The sequence below is a fragment of the Lepisma saccharinum genome, chromosome 20, assembly GCF_977018435.1.
Source record: "Lepisma saccharinum chromosome 20, izLepSacc3.1, whole genome shotgun sequence".
Lineage (NCBI taxonomy): Eukaryota > Metazoa > Arthropoda > Insecta > Zygentoma > Lepismatidae > Lepisma > Lepisma saccharinum.
The window spans coordinates 39129835-39151571 of record NC_139248.1 but is presented as its reverse complement, the minus strand read 5'-3'; the positions used below and the strand labels follow the sequence as shown (position 1 = coordinate 39151571).

The window sequence follows — 21737 nt, the reverse complement described above, 5'->3', positions numbered from 1 at the left end:
GATCTTCATAAAAAATAGTGTACAAAATATCAAAAAAGTGTTAAAACTTGACAAATACTGTATGGAAAATATACTAGAAGTTAGTGGTGTAGAGCTTAATATAGGATTAGATACATTTAAGATTATAGCAGTATACAGATCACCAATGAGTGATATAAATATCTTTGTAAATGCTTTGGACAACATGCTAAACCATTTGACATAAAAACATAACAAACTATTATTAGTTGGAGATATAAACATAGATCTTCTAAAACAAGACACAAACTGTGCTCAATACTTGGATACCTTGAAATCAAACAACCTAACTCAAATAATTCAAGAACCAACTCGAATAACAGAAAGTACAGAAACCCTGATTGACCATGTAATAACAAACATACAATCAAATCACATTAAAGCTGAAGTCCTACATACGCTTATCTCCGACCACACGTCTCAAAAAATTACAATACAAGGGAAAAGGTTAGAATACTCAAAAAGTTACACAATAGAATATAGGGATACATGTGAGCAAAATATAGATTATCTTAAATACCTCTTACATCAGGAAAATTGGATAGACCTTTACCAACTAACTGACATGAATGATATCTGGGAATTGCTAATAAGCCACTTAACATATTATTTAAATGTAGCTTGTCCCAAAACAACAAAAAGAATATACCCTAATAAGAAGAAAGTACCACTAACAGAAGAAATTATATTTTTGAAAAGTAATATGAAAATAGAATATGAAAAATTTAGAATTACAAAAGACACTAAGCACCAGAAAAACTACAAAAATGTAAAAAAACTATTCAAGAAAGCCATAAAGAATCACAAATCAAATATTTTCAGTAAACAAATAAAAAAGTCTGTTAATAAACAGAAAGCCATTTGGAAAATAGTAAACAATCACTGTGTATCAAACACAAACAATGATAAAGCAAACATAAAAGTAATCAAGGATGACACTGAAGTAATTGACTCGAATATCATATGTAACTTATTCAACGAATATTTTATAAACTTAACCAACATAAACAGAGAGAATGAAAATAATGACAAAACACTAGACATCCCAATCGAGAAAAATATCGGCCAAACAGTATATATATCCCAGAAGTAAGTGCTAATGAGTTAAAAAAAAAGTTATACAAGGTTTAAAAACAAAAAATCACACGGACCTGATGAATGGTCAGCTGAACTTATTAAATCCTGCTCAGAATCTATTTTAGAACCCCTGCTGTATGCAGTCAACAATTCAATAAAATTTGGTACATTCCCCAAAGTTCTAAAACACAGCACAGTGATACCCATATTCAAAAAAGGAGCTGCAACAGACATTGAGAACTACAGACCTATCTCCCTAACATCTGCTTATTCAAAGATATTGGAAAAAATTTTTATCAAATTATATTATAAAGTTTTGTAACAAATATAACATAATAAACAGAAACCAGCATGGATTCCAGAAAGGGAAATCAATAAACACAGCTCTAGCACAGTTAATCGATTATGTAACCGAAACATTAGAGAAACACGAAGCTGCAAACACTACATACAGTGAGTCACATAATTATTCGGACACACATTAAATTTCTAACGTTTAAGAGCGGGAAGGGAGTGAAATCTGTATACAGCGTTGAAGTTGATTTTCGTTTAAAAAATGTCATTTTTAGCCAAAATTGGATGATAAAAAGTTAAAAAACGAACATCAGAAACAATATAAGGAAGGATGAATCCGTACCGTTGCAAAAATAGTGCCACAAAATTATTCGGACACAGTAAATGTTAACGTAAGTCTGCGATACAGTGACAATTTCGATTTACGGATTGATATGATACTCTGTTCATATATATTAACTCTGGTTTCCTGTAGGTTTCTGTAGCAATTACGATCGCATTTTGTTTAACAAAGTTGTGATATAAGAACATTTTCTATGTAGAAATGGGGCGAAGAGGAAAGGAAAGTTCATTTGAACAACGTCAGTTAGTGATATGGCACCACGCTAAGGGTAAAACTTACCGTGCAATTGCCTCAATGTTGAAAATGAAAAAAAGTACAGTTGCAAATATTATTAAGCGATTTAAAGATGAAGACAGGATCGAGTCCCACGGTCATACAGGGAGACCAAGAATTTTTTCCCCCAGAGAAGAGACAGTAATCGTGAGGAAAATTAAAAAAACAAAAAACAAAGATGAGTGCTCCAATGGTGTGTGCTGAGGTAGTTGAGGAGTGTGGAAAGCATAGTCATCCTGAAACTATACGAAGAGTGCTCAGAAGGGCAAACTATCATGGCCGTGTAGCCAGGAGAAAGCCATTTGTGAGTAAGCCAAACAGGACAAAAAGACTGGTGTTCGCAAAGGAACACTTAGGAAAGGATCAGACATGGTGGAATCGGGTAATTTTCACTGACGAGAGTAAATTCAATATTTGTGAGTCAGATAGGAGGGTAACAGTGTGGCGTAAACCAAATGAGGAGCTCCGAGGGAAAAATTTGCAAGCAACAGTGAAGCACGGGGGTGGTCATGTAATGGTTTGGGGCTGCATGTCGGCCCAAGGCGTTGGTAAATTGGCTTTCATCGAGCAGGTACCTTTACCTTGCCATTCTGAAGTCATATCTAAAGACTAGTGCTGAAATGATGGGCATTCTTTGTAACTTTATGTTTTATCAAGATAATGACCCGAAGCACACTTCCTGCGTAGTACAAGAATGGTTATTGTACAACTGCCCAAAAGTGCTCCATCCTCCACCGCAGTCTCCAGACTTGAACGTCATTGAGCACCTCTGGTGCAAGTTGGAGAAAGAAGTGAGGAAAACACCTATAACCTTGAAGGCAGACCTCAAGGAGAGACTTCAACATGAATGGGCCAACATATCGCCAGTGTACACTAGAAAATTGGTAGAATGTATGCCAAATCATTTATTCGAGGTGTTAAAAATGAAAGGGATGCCTACCAGATACTGACATTTCTGTTCGTTGATTTTGAAGCATGTTTTCCTGTTTCTCCTTCCATGTGTCCGAATAATTTTGTTTAACCCACAAAAAATGTTTGTTTTGTTTAATGAAAATATTCTACTAATATATTATATTAAACATAATTGAAGATAATTAACAGTGTGCTCATATTGTGTTTTGTTTGTTAAATAAATATTAAACATTTATCATTGTATTATATCAGGACTACGTCAGTAAATATTCAGAAATCTTATCTGTCCGAATAATTATGTGACTCACCGTATCTAGATCTTTCCAAGGCATTTGATAGGGTAAAACATGACCTGCTTATGGTCAAACTAAGCAATATAGGAATAAGAGGGATAGCTTATGAACTTATACAATCTTATCTACAGGACAGAATGCAAATTACTCAAATAAGCTACAACATGCATGGTATAGTCACTAACTTTAAATCACAAAGTAGGAAAGTGTTAATGGGATTACCCCAAGGATCAACCCTGGGACCCCTGCTCTTTATTTTGTACATAAACAATGTACCAGAATACCCAAACACAAAAATTGTCACCTATGCAGATGACACAACTGTTCTTGCCAGAGGTATCGACCCTAGGAAGCTTGAAATAAACACTTTTATCACCATAAACCAACTGGCACAATACTTAACTTCACATGGATTAATAATAAACAACAATAAAACAAAATTTATGATATTCAATACAATCCGAAACATGGATTTTGAGTCACAAACACTATGCATAGACAATGTGCTCATAGAAACTGTATCTTCAGTAAAGTTTTTGGGAATAACACTAGATCAAAAATTCATGTGGGAAGAACAAATTAACAACATCTGCAGTAAATTATCATCTAATCTATACCTGCTAAAACAAATGGCTGAATACAATTTAACAGAAATTAACAAATGCATATATTATGGACTAATTTACCCCTATGTTGAATATGGCATAATAGCTTGGGGTGGATCATTTTATAATAATACTGTCAGAATACAGAGACTTCAAAAGAGAGCTCTTAGAATAATGTACAAACTAGGCTGTGGGGAATCTTGCAAAGAGTTATTCAGGGAGAAACAAATAATGACAATATACTCCTTATACATCTATAAGGCTATAACGTTTGTTCTAAATACTGGAAGCATGACTAAAAATAACCAATTACACAACCACAATACAAGGGGGAAAGATAATTATTACCAGAACCAACACAGACTCAATATCTCAAAACAATCACCAATGAATGCTGGAAAAATATTCTACAACCAGCTGCCTCATGACATAAAACTGATATCTCCAAAAGATAAACAAATACAAACAATAAAAAAATATTTGACAGATAGAGCTCTCTACAGTATCGGAGAATTCATGGAACAAGACAATACAAGGCCAATGTACTAAAAAATATGTATTTTAATTGTATTCTTATTTCAATCATGCAACAATGATAATGTGTTCTTTATTTTTATTGTAGTGTAATGTAGTGTATTTTTTCATTTTTACTTTGGTGTAGTGATGTAATGTACTACACAATGTTTCTTCTTTTTTGTTATGATGTATTTAACTAATTATTATTTCATTATGTACCTTGACGTTTTCCATGCCCTTTTAAACAAGGGTCAACGGAAGAAAAATAAAAATTCAAAATTCAAAAATTACAATTTGATTAGGTATATATGTATAGATATCACAGATAATTAAAGTTATAATATTTATTTAAAATTACTATCTGTTAACTGTAGTGAAAATAGTGAATTACAATTTATAATGCACCCACTGGTACATAGTAATATGTATATAATTACAAATTTGCGATGATTACTTCATACACTCATTTGGCAGCCCGCATTTTAGTAACCCTGTTAGTTCAAGGTCACATTAGTTTAACTCTATTGCTGTTTTTCAAGCTTTTAAGGTCTGTTAGCTAATGTATTCAAATGTTGTCTTTGGGCTGATCAATACTGAAATTTTTGTTTTGTATGCTAGCATGAATGTAATGTGCTATTGGTAGTCTGTATATTTACGGATTTTTATGAGTTAAGAAACAGACAATGTCACACACATGTTTTCCAACTCTACATAAAAGTGGGTTTGCAACTATGACATTTATGACATCATTCTTGTAGTGTCTCATTCCTGCCTCAGTTCAGTGCCACTCAAAGATATATCAATGCAGCAATTTGGCAACTCAGTTGACTGGAGGATGCCAACTGCATATGATTGGAAGATTCCCAGACCATGGTCTAAGGATAGTCCATGACCAGATCCTTCCTAACTAATGTAGTCACTGACTGTGTGCCAATTTTACAACAGAACCTTGATTCCTAGGTGAATACCTTGGGATAGTCAAGGCTATGAAATGGATGAATAATGTATAAACTGGTTCCCAGGAAGAAAAAAAAAACGTCAAGATAGCCACCAACTGGTTCTACTCTGTGGAACCTGATTCCAGGTGCATAACCTCAGAACCTGAGGTAAGTTCTCCTGAACCCATTGTGTACCTGTCGACATGAATTGACTGCTCTCAATTCCTGGCTCATGCCATGGGGATACCCATGGAATTCTCATCACCTGTACCCATCACCCTATCCATTTAGACTTGTTTATAGAGAGCGCTGTTAGTTTGTCCCATGTTAAAAGGTTTTCACTGTTTACAATTTTTGCTAATCAGTCATGTGATGAGGATAAATATTTGATTTGAACAGTTTAATTGACCACATGATAATGAGGAAAAATTTTGTAGCTAAATTTATTCACGTGCCACGTGTTAAAGGAACATTGTACAAGTGAGACTTCATAACTGAGATAAAAGTGAACAGTGCATTGTTCTTACCTAAAAAAAAATTGTACTATTTATTATAGGTTCCTATCTGGTTTATCAGAGTTCTGGGGCAGTTCCTAACTGATACAGCATTCGTATCCAAGTACTTAGTATCAAATTCTATGGTCATTAACTGGGATAAAGATATAGCTTTCGGTACTTCTAACTGGGATAAAATTGTAGGCAACCACTCATACAATTGCAATGTCAATTTTTATTATTGTAATAACTTTGTGACTTGGTCAATGGCCTTTCCTGGGGGCTTACTGATTACAAACTCTATCAATATTTTTATAGACCCAGTTTATTCAATGCCTTTAGAATATATGTAAACTTATCCAAAAGTTATCTGACTGACCTGAAATATTTCTATGTCCATAAATTGTAAATGTTACAACATACGAGGTGTGGCTAGAAAAAAAGAGGATTTATGTTGCTGTCGACAAACGACAAGTGCGTCAAGGTCAAGCGGTGCATGAGTGTATAACGTGATATCCTGCCTATCGACTGTATGATTTTCCAGGGTGTGCGGCGCTCAGTTCCGCTTTAGCTGGTAGACTAAGTGAACTGTACATCTTTGCTCCGTCGGAAAAATGTTTAGTGTGAAAGTGGAACACCATATCAATTTGAAGTTTCTTATGAAACTTGGAAAATCCACCACAGAAACTTATGGTTTGTTGAAGCAAGTATATGGAGATGAGTGTTTATCATGCACGCAAGTGTTTGAGTGGTTTCAAAGGTTTAAAGAGGGATGAGAAATGATCGCTGACGACTTGTGTCCTGGATGGCCTTGCACATCAAAAACGGAATCAAACACTGCAAATGTCGGTGAATTGATTCGAAAAGATTGTCCTTGAGTATTCGAGCTATTGCAAGATAACCAACATTATTAAATTATGGTGCTGACGACCCTTCGTGAGCGTGTAAGAAGGCAACGTCCTGATTTGTGGAAAAGCAAGTCATGGATTCTTCATCAGGGCAATGCTTCTGTCCACACAGCATTGTCAGTCAAGGCTTTTTTGGCCAAGCATGGGATCCCAGTGTTAGAACATCAACCCTATTTGCCGGATATCACTCCATGCGACTTTTTTATTCCAAAAGGTCAAATCAGCACTGAAAGGAACCAGATTTACGACCATAGAATCTGTGAAAACAAAAGCGATGGAGGTCATGAACGTGGTTTCAGAAAATGATTTCCAGCACTGCTTCCAGAAATGGAAGATTCGTATGGAGCAGTGTATCAATGGTGCAGGGGAGTAATTAGAAGGGGATAATGTTTGTATTGTACAAACTAACCAATAAAAGATTGTGTAGCAACAGTCCGTTTTTTTTCTAGCCACACCTCGTAGCTCATAAGCACCATCAGAGAGTGGCCAACTTTACTATAAGTCCCTTTACAAGATGAGGAACACAGTGGTGAAATGTTTACTTTCTTTCTTATAACATGAAGTCAGAATCTATATTAGAACATATTAATTAAGGAAAAAACAGGAAACTTAAATATGAGGAAAAATATGACATTAAAAAATTTCTTACATCATGTGCTGGCAACATTTTTTGTAAAACACCACACAAAACAAATAAATAGCATGATAAGAGACACTTTAAAAGTCAGATGAATAATGTTAGCGAAATATCCCTGAGATGAGTTTTATGCACAGATTCAGGATTGGACCAACAGTATAAAGTGGGATCTGAACACTGTGCCTCCACTGGGTATGAAATCCTTAATCCTTTGATTACAAGGTTGCAATGATACATACCATCGGGAGGCTCTTTCTTGATTATTAGAATAACTTATTTGTTTTTTGCTATTCAGTATACTTATGTTATGTAATCATATAAATATGCCCCTCTAATTTATGTGTTACTACAAACTATCTTACGAGAAGATACGACACTGATCGGAACCCTGTCCAACAAGAAGTTTGTATAATGCCTTAGCATTTGTATGCTACAATACTTACATAGTTTTTTCCATCTGCACATGTTACACTAATAGCATTAGACAACATTGGGCAGACCTGCAAGAAAGAAAATGGCAAGTCTGCAATAAATGGTGAAGAAGTCAATACAGGCTAAATACATTTTCTAAGTTATTTAAGAATATAAACATATTTATGTAAATCAGTATTGTTATTGTCATCACCTGATTTTTCGGAGCTTAAACCCACTTTCAGATTGAAAATTAAGGTGCTGTGTTTGTTAGCACGTAGAACTTATTGAAAAAATTTACCTCCAGCATGCTAACACAGCATGCTAACAGCATGCTATGATTTCATGCAAAATCCTTGGGGGAACAGGAAGATTTTTTCCCACTGATAATCTTGGCCTCAAAAATCCCCACAGATTTTTTTCAATCCTGCTATAGTGCTACATAAAATTTGTTACATCTAATTCTGTTTAAATGAAACAAGTATTTAGGATTCAAAGCAGTGGCGAATTAATGATCATTCTCAGGTCTTTCATTTTTTAGATGTCACTCACTATATAAATATTGATTATTAGTTATTTTATCACACTCGCCTTGCTAGCAATAGCAATTTATTTATTTTAATTGGCGATTTACCATTAATTTTAGATGCATCGGAAGAGGTTAGGGGATTAACAACAGTGATTTCAAAGGAATTGACATAACATAACCAATCTTGTCAATTGGAATTCATTAAACTCTCCCCACTACATAAATTTAATTGTGTGTGTTTGTGTGTTAGTATATTGAAATAATCAATATTTTAGGTGTGCAGTGAAGAACATAAACAAACCTTACATACAGCATTGTGAATAAGTTTAAGTGTTACATGAATTAGTTATAATGTGTGTGTTAACACAATGTGTGAAGAATAGCTACAAGCAAAGGGGGTTTTGCTGCTAGGCTATTCTAAACTAGCCTAGGGGATAAACAAAAATGAGCCACTGAAGGGGAGTTACATAGACATATTAAAATTCCTTAATATTTTGATATCAACAAAATTAAACAACATTCCAAGTCCTTTCAATTGTTTATTTCATGAAGGAAGGTAGAAGGAAGGAGTTCCTAGTGCTAAAATACCTTTTTACATTATAATCCTATTTTCAATACTGAATGTTCTTCTTGAAGGTTCGCATAACCACTTTTTGTACATGCAAAATAATCTAACACAGTTATTTTTAGTGTTTTTTATTGATGGAAGATGTTATCTTGCGAGATAAGTTAAAGGAGAAACAGAAGGTCAGTGCCACCGGAAGGAGGAGGGGAGGGAAGACAAGAAGAGTATGTTACTGGGTGGAGGGGAGGGGGAGAAACAGCCAGCTGTTAGGAACACCTGCAAACAAAAAACAGTTTACCTAGGAGGAAACAAGGACACACATTCTTTCCTTAGAAGTGTAGAGTGACTAGCCATGTGAGGTTGTGTTTTTGTATATATATCTTAGTGTAGCTTGAGAAAGTTCTGGGAAACCAGAACGAAACGACGTTGCAAATCAATAAAAACCACTAAAAATAACTGTGTTAGATTTCAATACTGTATATAACCAGGGTGCAAGTCTGTATGGCAGACTGCAAAGGCAGCAGCACAAACTCACGTAACAATGCTCAAATATAAACAATTGTTCCTCAAAGAAACTAATATAAACATTTTGAATGCCAACATTTGAAAGTGAAGTGCAGGGATATTGAAAGTTGAAATCAAAATCCTTGTCCCACAAGAAATTGAATTTGAATCTTTCATTCATCAGTTTGCTGCCTTGAAAACCAGAAGGAAATAGTTTTAGAAGAGTGTTCTCCTTTTAAATTAAAGTTTGAATGTTTTATAGAAGTTTAATTAATAACTTTTAATCAGATGCGTCTATATTTAGATGTCTACAAGTGTTATTAATACAGAGCATGCAATTAGTGGAAGTGAAGTGCCATGATAACAAAATTGTTAATAATAATAATAATAATAATAATAGTAACCCTAAAATAACGGATAGCCTAGGGGCCAAAATTTTATAAATCCCTCAGTGGCTACAAGAAAAAGTTTTAACCTTAAATCCTGGCAATCAACTGAATAAGCATTAAGGAAAAAAATGTGCAGATGGACATTCCTTCTTAAAATGTGTGTTGAATTAATTTTTAGTGTTCTTATATCAACGGTCTGTGAAAAAAAAGTGGGATTTGAACATGCGATTTTTATTTATTTATTTATTTATTTATTGAAATTTCCAGTACAGCACAAGCCATTTTAAACCGGAAAGAAACAACAGTAAAACAGTACACTAGTGTTAAAATGAACACACGAAACAAGATAAAATAAAATAAAATAAACAAAATATAAATATAAACATAAACAAGTCGAGACAGTTCCAAGGTAAACAGATGTGTTTCACAAAAGCATTACTTATATACAATTTTTTCTATGTTGGTGATAAAAGATGGATATGAACTGAATATATCGGTTTGGTTTGAGCTGACATTGAACTGATTTGGTAGCCTATGAAATAGTGAACGTTGAATGAGTGAGAGTCTTGGAGTTTCAGTGTGGAAAGTTTCCTTGCTCCGTGTTTTGTGTGTAGGCACTCTGAGGGAGAGTTCGTTGAGTGGGATGCTGCATCTTATACCGCGTTTGGTAGAACCTGTCCCGGTTCCCGCGCTAGTTGCTCCCTGGCTTTTCTCGGTGTTGGGGAAAGTCAAAGCCAGGCAGCCAATTAAAATACGCAACGTCGCAACAGCGTCTACGTAAGCGCCTCTCTTCTGGCTTCCATTCGCTCCTCGCTGCCCAGCAGACGATTTTTTCCTCGTTTCACATTGGCACTGAAACTGTCGAGCGCTCCCTAGCGCGGGAAGCGGGACAGGTTCTACCAAACGCGGTATAGGTTTCCATTAATTATCTTATGTAGTAATTTCATATCTGCAACGTATCTACGTGATTCTGGAGTATTTATGTTTAAGTTTACAAGCAGATCTCTCTTAGGTAGGTGTCTCAGGGCCGGCACTCTATATCGAACGGTGGAGAGGAAAAAGCTGAGAACACTCTCGATCTTGGAGGTATGAGAAGGGGCAGCCATATTCCGGATGGGTGAACAGTATTCTAGAATGAGGGACACAAAAGTTTTGAAGTAAATGGAAAGTGCTTTTGGGTTATGGATTTCCGTGAATCTGTAAAGTAAGCCTAGCATACACATTGCCTTTTTTGTGATGGTTGATATGTGATTATCGAAAGTTAGTTTAGAATCTATGAGGATACCTAGATCTCGGTGTTGTGCTTCTTTTGTTAGAGTGATGTCGGTGAGTGTATAATTACCTTCAAGAATGTTTTGCTTCAATGAAATTGTTATGTAAGAGCATTTCGAAGGGTTTGTGGTCTGTTTCCATCGCTTGCACCATTCAGAGAATCTATTTATGTCATTTTGGAGAAGTTGCATGTCTGATGGCTGTTTTATTTCTCTCATAATCTTGCAATCATCAGCGAACATTAGAATTGTGCTTGAGATGGGGGAATTAAAGAGGTCTGTGAGATCATCCAGATATAATACAAATAACAGAGGGCCAAGAACGCTTCCTTGCGGCACACCAGATATATCAGGAAGCCAGTTAGAATTAGTTCCAGGAAGTATAACACGTTGTTGTCTATTTCTTAGATAGTCTTTCACTATTTTTAACGTGTTTCCAGTTATATTAAATCTATTAGCTAATTTATGCAGTAAATAATGGTGATCCACTGAATCAAAAGCTTTGGACAGATCAAAGTACACAACATCCAACTGATTACGATTAGTAATTGCTTTTATGGCATAGGATTGCATAGAAGACAGATTGGTAAGGCATGAAGAATTTGGAAGAAAGCCGTGTTGTGCTGGGTTAATGTAAGGGGATGTGAATTTCAGAAGTCTATTTTTTAGAACCTTTTCACAGACAATAGCAAGTGTGGAAAGGAGAGAAATGGGCCTGTAACATGTAGTATCGTTTGCATTGCCAGATTTAAAAATAGGAATGATATTTGCTTTCTTCCATTGAGTGGGAAAGCAGCCTTCAGAGAAGCACCTATTGTATAACATTGCAAGAGGAGTAGCAAGTGAGTGAGCTGTTTTTTGAATGAAAATAGTAGGAATATTGTTTGGTCCAGATGCTCGTTGAGAAGAAAAGGAGGTAAGGAAGTGCAAGACTTCACCAGGTTCTGTAAAGACGGTACGTTTGACAAAAAATAAGGATACGAATGTCTAACCTAGCCAGTGGTTTCCGAACTTTTTCGTTCCACGGCGCCCTTAGTGTTTCATGATTTTTCTGCGGCCCCCAAGTCAGAATGTAGGCCTATCTAACACTTACAATGCTCAGTTAGTGTGGTTAGGTTGCTTGCCTTAACTTAAAAAATAAACACATATTTCAAATTGAGAAACATTTCACATGTAAAAGTACTAAAACCATGTGTAAATTAACAAGTGTCATTTCACTGAAAACATTGGAACATTTCAGGGCCCACACTTTGGGAACCACTGGTCTATAACCAACTGCTTTATAACTTTCTGTCAATCTATCCTTAAAAACACATTGATTTTTATGAAATCATCCACCTTCCTTTGTTCCAAGCACATTTTTTTCCACAAGTCATGAAAAATATGATTTTTTGACAAGCGTATGCAGGGTATTGTAAAAAAAATTTTGCATAAACTCCTCAGAAATTTGCCTCTTTCTGCTCAAACTTGTGCCGATTTCTTCCAGGTGGAGAGAAACCCTCTTCAGTGTTTCAAGTCTATCTGATTTCAGGTAATGCAGAATCGTGAAAATTCCTCAAAATTCTTATTCCAATTTTATATTTCTGTTTGAATGTGTATATTGTATTATTGTATTATAGTTTATAAAATCATAGAATGTGCGACATGGGAAAACTTTCGGCGCAACATTTTTCGCCTAATCGAAGGACTGACTGCTAGTTGGCTACTCTCTGCTAGAACTGAAGTGCAATGTTGCCAAGTTTACGACTTCAGGACTTAGAATTCTTTTGGAGCATGCTAATATTGTTCCTTATTCATAGAAATTCTGAAATGTTCTAAGAAGTATGGATAAACACAAGTACAGCACTTGTATGCATAACTCCCTCCACCTTTCAACTGTCCACACATCCAAAACAAAAGGTGGCCTAAGATTTTAAGGTGTAAAGCTATATAACATGTTGCCAGAGGAATTCAAGAATCACAATCCTACTAAATTTAAAATGACAGTAAAGAGCATGCAAATAAACATTTGTTTTATGGTACAGAAGATTACTTAGGTCACATTTTCCATTAATGGACATTAAAAACTCTTTTAAATATTACATTACTTTGTAACTTTCCATAGTACTATTGTTTTTACATTTCTCTATATTATTGTTTTACTACTTTAATAGATATAAGTATGTGTTAATTCCTTTGTATTCAAAATTAGACATTAATATAATTGACCTATTCCACATCATAGTGCAATTTGTACTTGAATGATCAAGTGGATGGAAATCAATCAATCAAGCAATAATAAAAGAAATGCAGCTAATTGTAATATGTCTATACATATTATATATATGTATAGTACACTGGATGGTGATTTTGAAGTCTTACTAAACAATCTTAACTCCCTGTTTAAACATATATTTTCATTCAAATCAAGCATACTAGTCTGTGGTGATCTAAATGTTGACCTTTTAAAAGATTCCACCCAGAAAAGACGACTAAAACAACTAATATATAGCCATGGCCTGACACCTCATGTTGACTTTCCTACAAGAACTTCCAAAACCCATGATAGACCAAATTATGTCAAATGATAACCCAAACAAGACAGCATGTAAAAGCAATCAAATATAGGGTAAAGGGGGAACAGATGGCGCGAGGAGACAGATGGCAAATCATGTGACTAGCAGAGAAGGAGCAGGCGAATTTGTGCCAATCTTCCACAGTTTTGCAGAAGCAACACCGGGATGATCAAGTGAGAATTGTGTTCCCAATTAATCTGATAACAGAGATATGACAAGTATTTTACATTGCCACTATATATCTGGTAAGTAAAATAAATTTATCATCACTATTTTGTAAGCATCATCTAGGAAAGCAAGTAAGACATTTTTAAACCCATGTTCAAGGAGCTTTTCTTTTGCACTTCTATAGTTGTTTTGTATATTCATGTCAGGCCTACCATCTGGTGATGTTCTGTTTAAACATTAATCTTGACGTTGTGGGTTAAGGTGGCGTAATGTGGAGTGAGACAGATGGCACACTTTATATATATTTACATGAAAGGTTACAAGATCACTAAACTGTTCCAGAGTCTGATACTATCATTTTATCAGACATAAACAAAATGTTCTATATGTTTCATTATCTCAACCTTCATCTGTAGTTGTTACTAATGCATTCTTTCCACTTTTCTTGCAGAAATATGTCCAGAAAGTGCCAGAGAACAACGGAACGAGTATATTGGATGGAGGAACTCCTTCAAAATTCTGCACAGCATGTGATTAATGGGAAGATGAAAAATGCGGAAAGCGAGTTGAGAATTTTACATACCAGAGTCTACTCTATGAAGGCGACTTCATTCCAAGAACTTATGGAATTGTCATATTTAAGGCTACCGGTATATTTCCTCTTGATGAGTCTGTTATCCCACGCCAGGCATTTGCAATTTCTGACATGATTGGATTGGAAGAATACTCACCGCAACCTCCAACACCACAATCCAACACATCCACTAATACTAGAGAAGAAAGTGATAATGAAACAATGACTCTAAACAAACAGCATTGGACTCTTTTCTCCAATTCCTACAGTGCCAAAACCAAAAGCTAACAGCTAATGTCCTGAGTTCTGACCCGAGAAGATTTCATTGAGAGTACGAAGTTCAAGTCTGAGGCTCTGAAGAAAAAACTAAAAATTCCCAAGCAGACAGCATGCAGAAGACATCTATCTAGCCATCTCTTCATCTTCATCATCGTCATCATCACATTTCCTTATGTTCTGTGACAGCGACGAATCTATTACCAACAATGAAAATGAATGTGTTGAGTGCCTAAAACTTTACAGAGAGACAACATCCACAGCAGATGGGATACAATGCATCAAATGCACAAGCTAACCCCATTAAACTTGTTGTTTATCCTGATAAGTGCTCCGTGTGAAGAACAGTGAAAAAAATGGAACTACAGCTTGCCAAGAAAATGTTTTGAGATACTAAACTGTTCTATTCAGATTTTATTCGCACTGCACCATCTTACCCATTCAGGTGGAACAGATGGCTAAGAGCGACTCTTTTTTCCGCATGCATATTGTCGCTACATGGTTACAGAGAACTTGCTGTAGCGCTATCACGGGGGCCACTGTCCCCCTACAACCTTGGACGGATATGACTTCTAGAGGGGGCAAGGGGGGTCAAACATTGACAGCCAAGGATACCTACAGGGGGCAATTACCGAACCCAATTTCAAATTTTATGCAAATAAAAATACTTTTCGTAAAATTTTCTTGCTCGCTTCGCTCACAATACCTGATTTTCTTAGTCTTATCAAGTTCAGAACCATAGCGGTGGGAGTCGGCCCTGAGCACCAAACGATCTAAGTGAAAAAAGTTATAAAATTGATTGATTGATTTGATTGAATTATGGTTTTAACTCCATTTTATGCACAAAAGGGCTAATCGGGACGGGACTTACAGTTTAAAGTGCAATCCGAACCACTGTGCCATGTGCCTCCACTGAGTATCGAACCCAGGACCCCTTGATCACAAGGTGACGACATTACCACACACCATCAAGGAGGCCCAAAAGGTGTAAAAAAGAGAATGTATTGGCGCCCCGTGAAATTATTTGCACCTTTTTAAATCAATATTGAATTCAGTCTGCAAAAAAATTGGATCTAAAAATGTTCTTGCTTGCTTCGCTTGCAATTTTTCATTGTTTTCTGTAATGCATTCTAAATTACCGGAGGAAGAAATAAGACTCGTCTTAAATGCATGAATAATTGTTTTGAGGAAAGAGAGCGTTCACATTTGAGAGACAATTTATGTATTTTTTGCTGTTGGTTTATTGTAAGATGGATGAATTGATTGTGTAATTTATTTAAATAATATATGTGTTATATATAATATGTATTAAAGAAACTTTGAATACATACACAATTTAGTGTCCATGTCACTCCATGTTTCATATGTGTGAAACATTATATCATGCATGAAAGTTATGCATGTTAATGTAAAAAATAATTATATTTGGAATGCATTTATCAAGCATTTTCTGCCTTTCAAAAATAGTTTGTGTGCTTGATTTCCATTATTAATGTGAAATTGAACGTGTTAAAAAAATAATTCAAATAGTTTGTTCGAACACAAATGCTTTAGCACCAACTTCTACCCCCTTCTTGTGTAATTTAAGAGGATAATAACGTCTTTGATACTACTACTAGTACTACTACTACTACCACCACCACCACCACCACCACCACCACCACTACTACTACTACTACTACTACTACTACTACTACTAATAATAATAATGTTATAACTTTATTATTATTATTATTATTACTATTATTATTTTTGGTACGTTTATCCTGGTCCTTGCCACCGCCCCCTCTCCCCGACAAAAATTTGTGGTTGCTCCTCTGGGTTTATGTTGGAACTATTGATTACATTTTCAATGGCACTCTTGTGGTAATCCACGAACCTCCAATCCATCAACACACTTGTGGTTCTTAGTTCCTTTTTGAATTTTGCTATTGGTTCAATAGTTGTTATATGATCTGGTAACTTATTGCATAGGTGGATGAGCCTGTGGATTTTGGACCTTCTTCAAATAGTGATGTGTTATGCATTGGAACTGTGAGATTGGAGTTATTCCTAGTGTTGTAGTGATGTACTTCATTGTTGCGTTTGGAGAACTTGGTCAGATCAATTTTTACATGCCATAATAAATGTGTATATAGGCAGGGTAGTGGTGGAATGAAGATTTCCCTACATGGTTCCATTTCTTTCCTGTCATAATTCTTAATGCTTCTTTCTGAAAACTAAATATTTGTGTGCTGTTTGTTGCATTTCCCCAGAATATAATGTCATATGTTAGTTGGAATAGACTGAAATTTAGGGATTTTCTTGTGTTATTTTCTGTTATGTCTTTCATCATTCTTATGACATATATGATTCTGCTTAATTTTCCTGCTAGATAGTTAATATGGGTGTCCAAATTGAGATTTTTTGTAATCATATGCCCAGAAATTTGATAGAATTTTCAAATTTAATGTTTTCATTTTCTATTCTTACAGTTGATGTATTGTTGCATTTATTTCTTGGGCCATGGCGGAGTGGATCAGGTTGGAATCCCGGCCTGGGTATGGATGTTTGCAAGTGTGCATTCATCAATTTCATCATGTTATCACTTATCCCCATCTTCGCAAATTAGCAAAAAGTGGCAGAAAAGCGAAGTAAAATAAAGCATATCAATCAATCAATCAATCATTATTTCTTTAAGGGTGGAATTTTACTGCTACTGGTACGTTGTTGTTTTTATATATATAGTTTCTTGCTGCTGAACCACTCTGAAAGTCTGTCTGTTGTGTTTTTTCATGTCAGATTTAAGTGTTTGCTCATTTTTGCGATGCAGCACCCAGTAGCGGCTCGTGCCTAAAATAACAGGTTAAGAAGTACATTTATAGGCAATGAAAAACAAATAGTAAGTGTCAGTTGGCCCCCACAATTTAAAACGTCTTTTTTTGTCTTCATCCGTCCATCTGGAAAATGGTGTCTGCAACAAATTACACACTAAGTCATTTACTGGGTTCATTGTACAAACCACAGCTCAACACATGAACACCACACACGATAGGAAACGCGAAACACACAAGCGGAACAAGATCACTATTTTGCCACAACCACTGGATGCAATGTTTTCTGTCGGCGAGAGAACTGCTGCACCTAGATGGCGACTCCCATTCAATTCCAACGCTAGGTGACGTCACCATTGCCATGACAATGGGCTAAAGTCTTCCGCAACCTGGCGGCGTCTGCTCTTGGTTTGTTTATGCTACGACGAACTCTTCACGTGCGGCATAGCACCGAGCGGCGTATTATTTGAGTATTATCGTGTGCGTTCTGCTGGGAAATAGTTTAATTTAACAAGCAAATGAAAAATGTCAATATCAATTTGAAAATTAGGTGAAAACATCTGCACTTGTTGCACTTGGCTAGCCGCCACTGGCAGCACCATACTCGGGCCATCTGCATAAAATTGTTTTGATCGACTCTAAGTATGATATCAAGTCATTTATGTGATAAATAGCATTGGTCCCAGGATCGAGCCATGGGGGTTCTCCACATGATTGTTTACAAGGTTTTGAAAGGCAGGCAGCTACAGAAGTGTTTCTTTCTCTATGTAAAATTTCCATGCTTTGAGTGCAGTTTTGTAAATAGGACTTAAACCATGAATTTGCCAATCCCCTTTTACCATAGTGGTTTACTTTATTTGTGAGTTGGCTATGTGCTGTCTATTGTCTAAGATTTATCTAAAATGCTTTATGAATTCAAATATTGCAGTATTTATGTATATTCATTTCCAAAAACCATGTTGTGATTTAGAGATTATGTTGTTCTTTTTATAAAACGTTGTCAATTGTTTGTTCATTGCAGTTTCTATGATATTAGAGAAGGGGGAGAGTAATGCTATGGGTCTGTAGTTACTTATGCCGTGTTTGCCACCCTTTTTGTATATTGGTTTAATTTTTGTCACCTCTAATTTGTCAGGGAAAACTCCTGTGGAGAAGGATAGGTTGACTAGATAGAATAATGGATGAAGAGTTTGGGTAAAACTTTTCTTTATGACTGTCAAAGGTATACGAGGGCCACTATTTATATTTTGAGCCTTGGCAACACTGATTGAAGTTAGGCATGATTTGACGTTTGCACGGAATCGTCTGGCATTATTGAAAATAACGTACTTCAAATGTTTTGTCATTAGCTTGATTTGTGTTGTTTATGTTGCCTTGGAGATTGCGCGACAACAATAAAATGGAATTAACTCGTGAACATTTTCGTGCGATGATTTTTTACGATTTTCGACGTGGATTATCAAGACAAGAGTGCATCGATCAACATGCCACATTTGGCGATGAAGCTCCATCCTTTGCCACTGTGAAACGCTGGTATAACGAATTTAATCGTGGCCGCCATTCGCTCACCGACGAGATTCGCGAACGTCGTCCAAAATCAGTTGTTGTTCAAGAAAACATTGATGCTGTGCAAAACCTAATACTGCAAGATCGTCATGTGACATACTGTGAGATTGAGGCAACCATAGGCATTAGTTCCACCAGCATATATAAAATATAACATGATCATTTAGCTGTGAGAAAGGTATGTTCTCGTTGGATCCCACACAATTTGACAAAAACTCAAAAATACGCTCGCGTCAATTGGTGCAAACAAATGCTCAATAAATACAATCGTGGTGCTTCAAAAGACGTATATAAGATTGTAACAGGTGACGAATCATGGATATATGCATATGAGCCGGAACGTAAACAGCAGTCGACTGTATGGGTGTTTCAAGATGAACCCAATCCAACAAATGTTGTTCTCGCTCGAAGCACATCGAAACAAATGGTTGCCTGTTTTTTCGAGAAAACTGGTCATGTGGCAACTGTGCCTTTAGAGGAACGTACAATGGTCAACTCTGAATGGTACACAACAATTTGTTTGCCAGAGGTCTTCGGTCAAATACGGAAAACAAACAAATGCCGTCGGATCATTCTTCATCAAGACAATGCCAGCTGTCACACATCTCGTCTAACAACCGACTTTATGAACAGTCAAAAAATCGAATTGATGGGTCATCCGCCATACAGTCCTGATTTGGCACCCAATGACTTCTTCTTGTTCCCGAATGTCAAGAATAAATTGCGTGGACAACGATTTTCGTCGGCGGAAGACGCCGTTGATGCGTTCAAAAACCATATTATGGAGGTGTCTCAAGAAGATTGGAAAAACTGCTTTGACAAATGGTTCGAACGAATGCAAAAGTGTATTGACCATAAAGGAGAATACTTCGAAAAACAATAAAGCAGTTTTCAATGCCAAATTCCTGTTTTTTCATTGTTAGGCTCAAAATATAAATAGTGACCCTCGTATCATCCAAAATGGTGGACCATTTACTTTTTTATATTTGAAATTATGTTTGCTAATTCTTCTTCAGTGACTGGTTGTAGGTACAGCTACAGCATTTGTTCTTTATTTGTGAAAAGTTTTGATGTGGTTTTAGTTTGTTTAGTGAGTATAGTATATGAGTATAGTAAAAAAAAATAGCAAAGTGCTCCCCTGTGAATTGTACCATACCGTGAAGGTGTATAAAGGGTGTGGAGTTAGGAATCCACGCTCTCTTGATCACTGCCGAAGGTGGGAGTGATGTGATCAGTACCACCTACCTGCCTGACTTTACCCCCCAGAGTTTCCTCCATATGCCCATTTTACACGATGCTTGGTGGACACCAGTGGAAAAAATCCTGGTTCTTCCCCACCGGTGATAGAATACAGATATCTCACATGGTTGTCAGAGGCCCTAATGACTGAGCTACCATGGCTGAGGTATTCGTTAATCATGTTTGCCACTGTCTGGGTGTCTTTTATGGTTAACTCATTGTGCTGTAGTGTGATGTTCACTTGTATTATGTTGTTTCTGCATAACTCTTTATTTATTATTTCTCCAGTAGCTTTGTATTTGTTGGAGCTGTTTGCAAGTAATTTCTCACTGTGCATTTCTTTCTCTTCCTGCTTGAAGCATTTTAATATCTATTGATCTACTTGTATGTTAACTGAAATATTCTTTCAAATTTTTAGTTTTGTTTATAGCTTTTCTGGCTTTGTCATGAAATCTCATTTTTTCACTTGCTGTTTTATTCCCGTTGTGATCCATGATTCGTCTTTTTGTTTTTGTTTTTTTAATTCGTTGTTTTGAAAGGGCAATATCATAATAGTAGGAAAACATATTGTGGAATTTATTAAATGCCAGGTTTATTATACTGCACTCCTACTCTGTATCTGTCCAGTTCTGTTTACTAAGGTGGTTGAAGTAGATATAATTGAGGACTAAAACTGGTAAACGTTGTAAGTGCCAAAAGCAAAAGTGTTGGGAAATTGCATCGTTCAGCACATCAGCCCGTAAGAACGTGCACACTAGTGACCTCTTTACACACCCTTTGAACTACTTAGAGGGCTACCAGCCACTTTTCACGTTTACCACATTATAAAGCATGGCACATTTCACAGTTTAACGTGGAAAACGGTGTTTGAATTATTTTGGCACTTACATAGTTTACCGATTTTAGTCTTCAATTATTGTCATTAAACATTCTTTTATGTATGCATTCAATTGTGGCTTCAGTTCCATATATACAGAGTGTTTCTGTGACCGTGTTACAGACTTGCAGGGATGATGAAAGGTAACATACGCAACAAAATGTGATAGGCAACCATGGTCCTGGAAATGCCATCGTCAAAAGTTACAAGCCAAAACCCTCGAAGGGCAGGCAACCATGCACAACATCGAGGGGAACCATAAAACATGTTTGGGGAAGTGGAAAACAAACACAGAAGAATCACTGTAGTGACTATAATGACTAGTAACTGCCAGTGGCGATTTCTCTGGGTGTGTAAGTCATGTGTAAACGCCCAAAGGAAAATGAAATAAAGAAGAAAGTATCTGTACTTTTATAAATTACGATTTTGAGCATTTTTCTTTAATTGTCAGTTTCGAGCGCCCGATAGTTTTTGAACGCCGCGTAACGCACAGTGGTTGTCAGACAGGCAGATCGGATCAGGACGGGCAGGACATTGGTGAGGAAATCCAACGTCTTACCAATGCCAAAACATAGGATGACAGCGCATGCGCACCCTGCCACCCGCACCATGGTTAGCTTCTCAAGGTGTTGCATTTGTTCCCAACGATTTGGCTTTCATTCACCCCCCATTCCTCGTTGTTTTGCTCTTGA

General features: G+C 36.2%; 1 protein-coding gene across 2 annotated transcripts in view; it reads right to left on the bottom strand.

The window, feature by feature from the left end:
* LOC146003238 (protocadherin Fat 1-like) overlaps positions 1 to 21737 on the bottom strand; it is a 246955-nt gene that overhangs the window by 101182 nt on the left and 124036 nt on the right. For both annotated transcript variants that reach the window (XM_083141412.1, XM_083141413.1), the window contains exon 4: positions 7752 to 7808. In XM_083141412.1, the coding sequence (XP_082997538.1) occupies positions 7752 to 7808 (57 nt within the window). The remainder of the gene's footprint in view (positions 1 to 7751; positions 7809 to 21737) is intronic.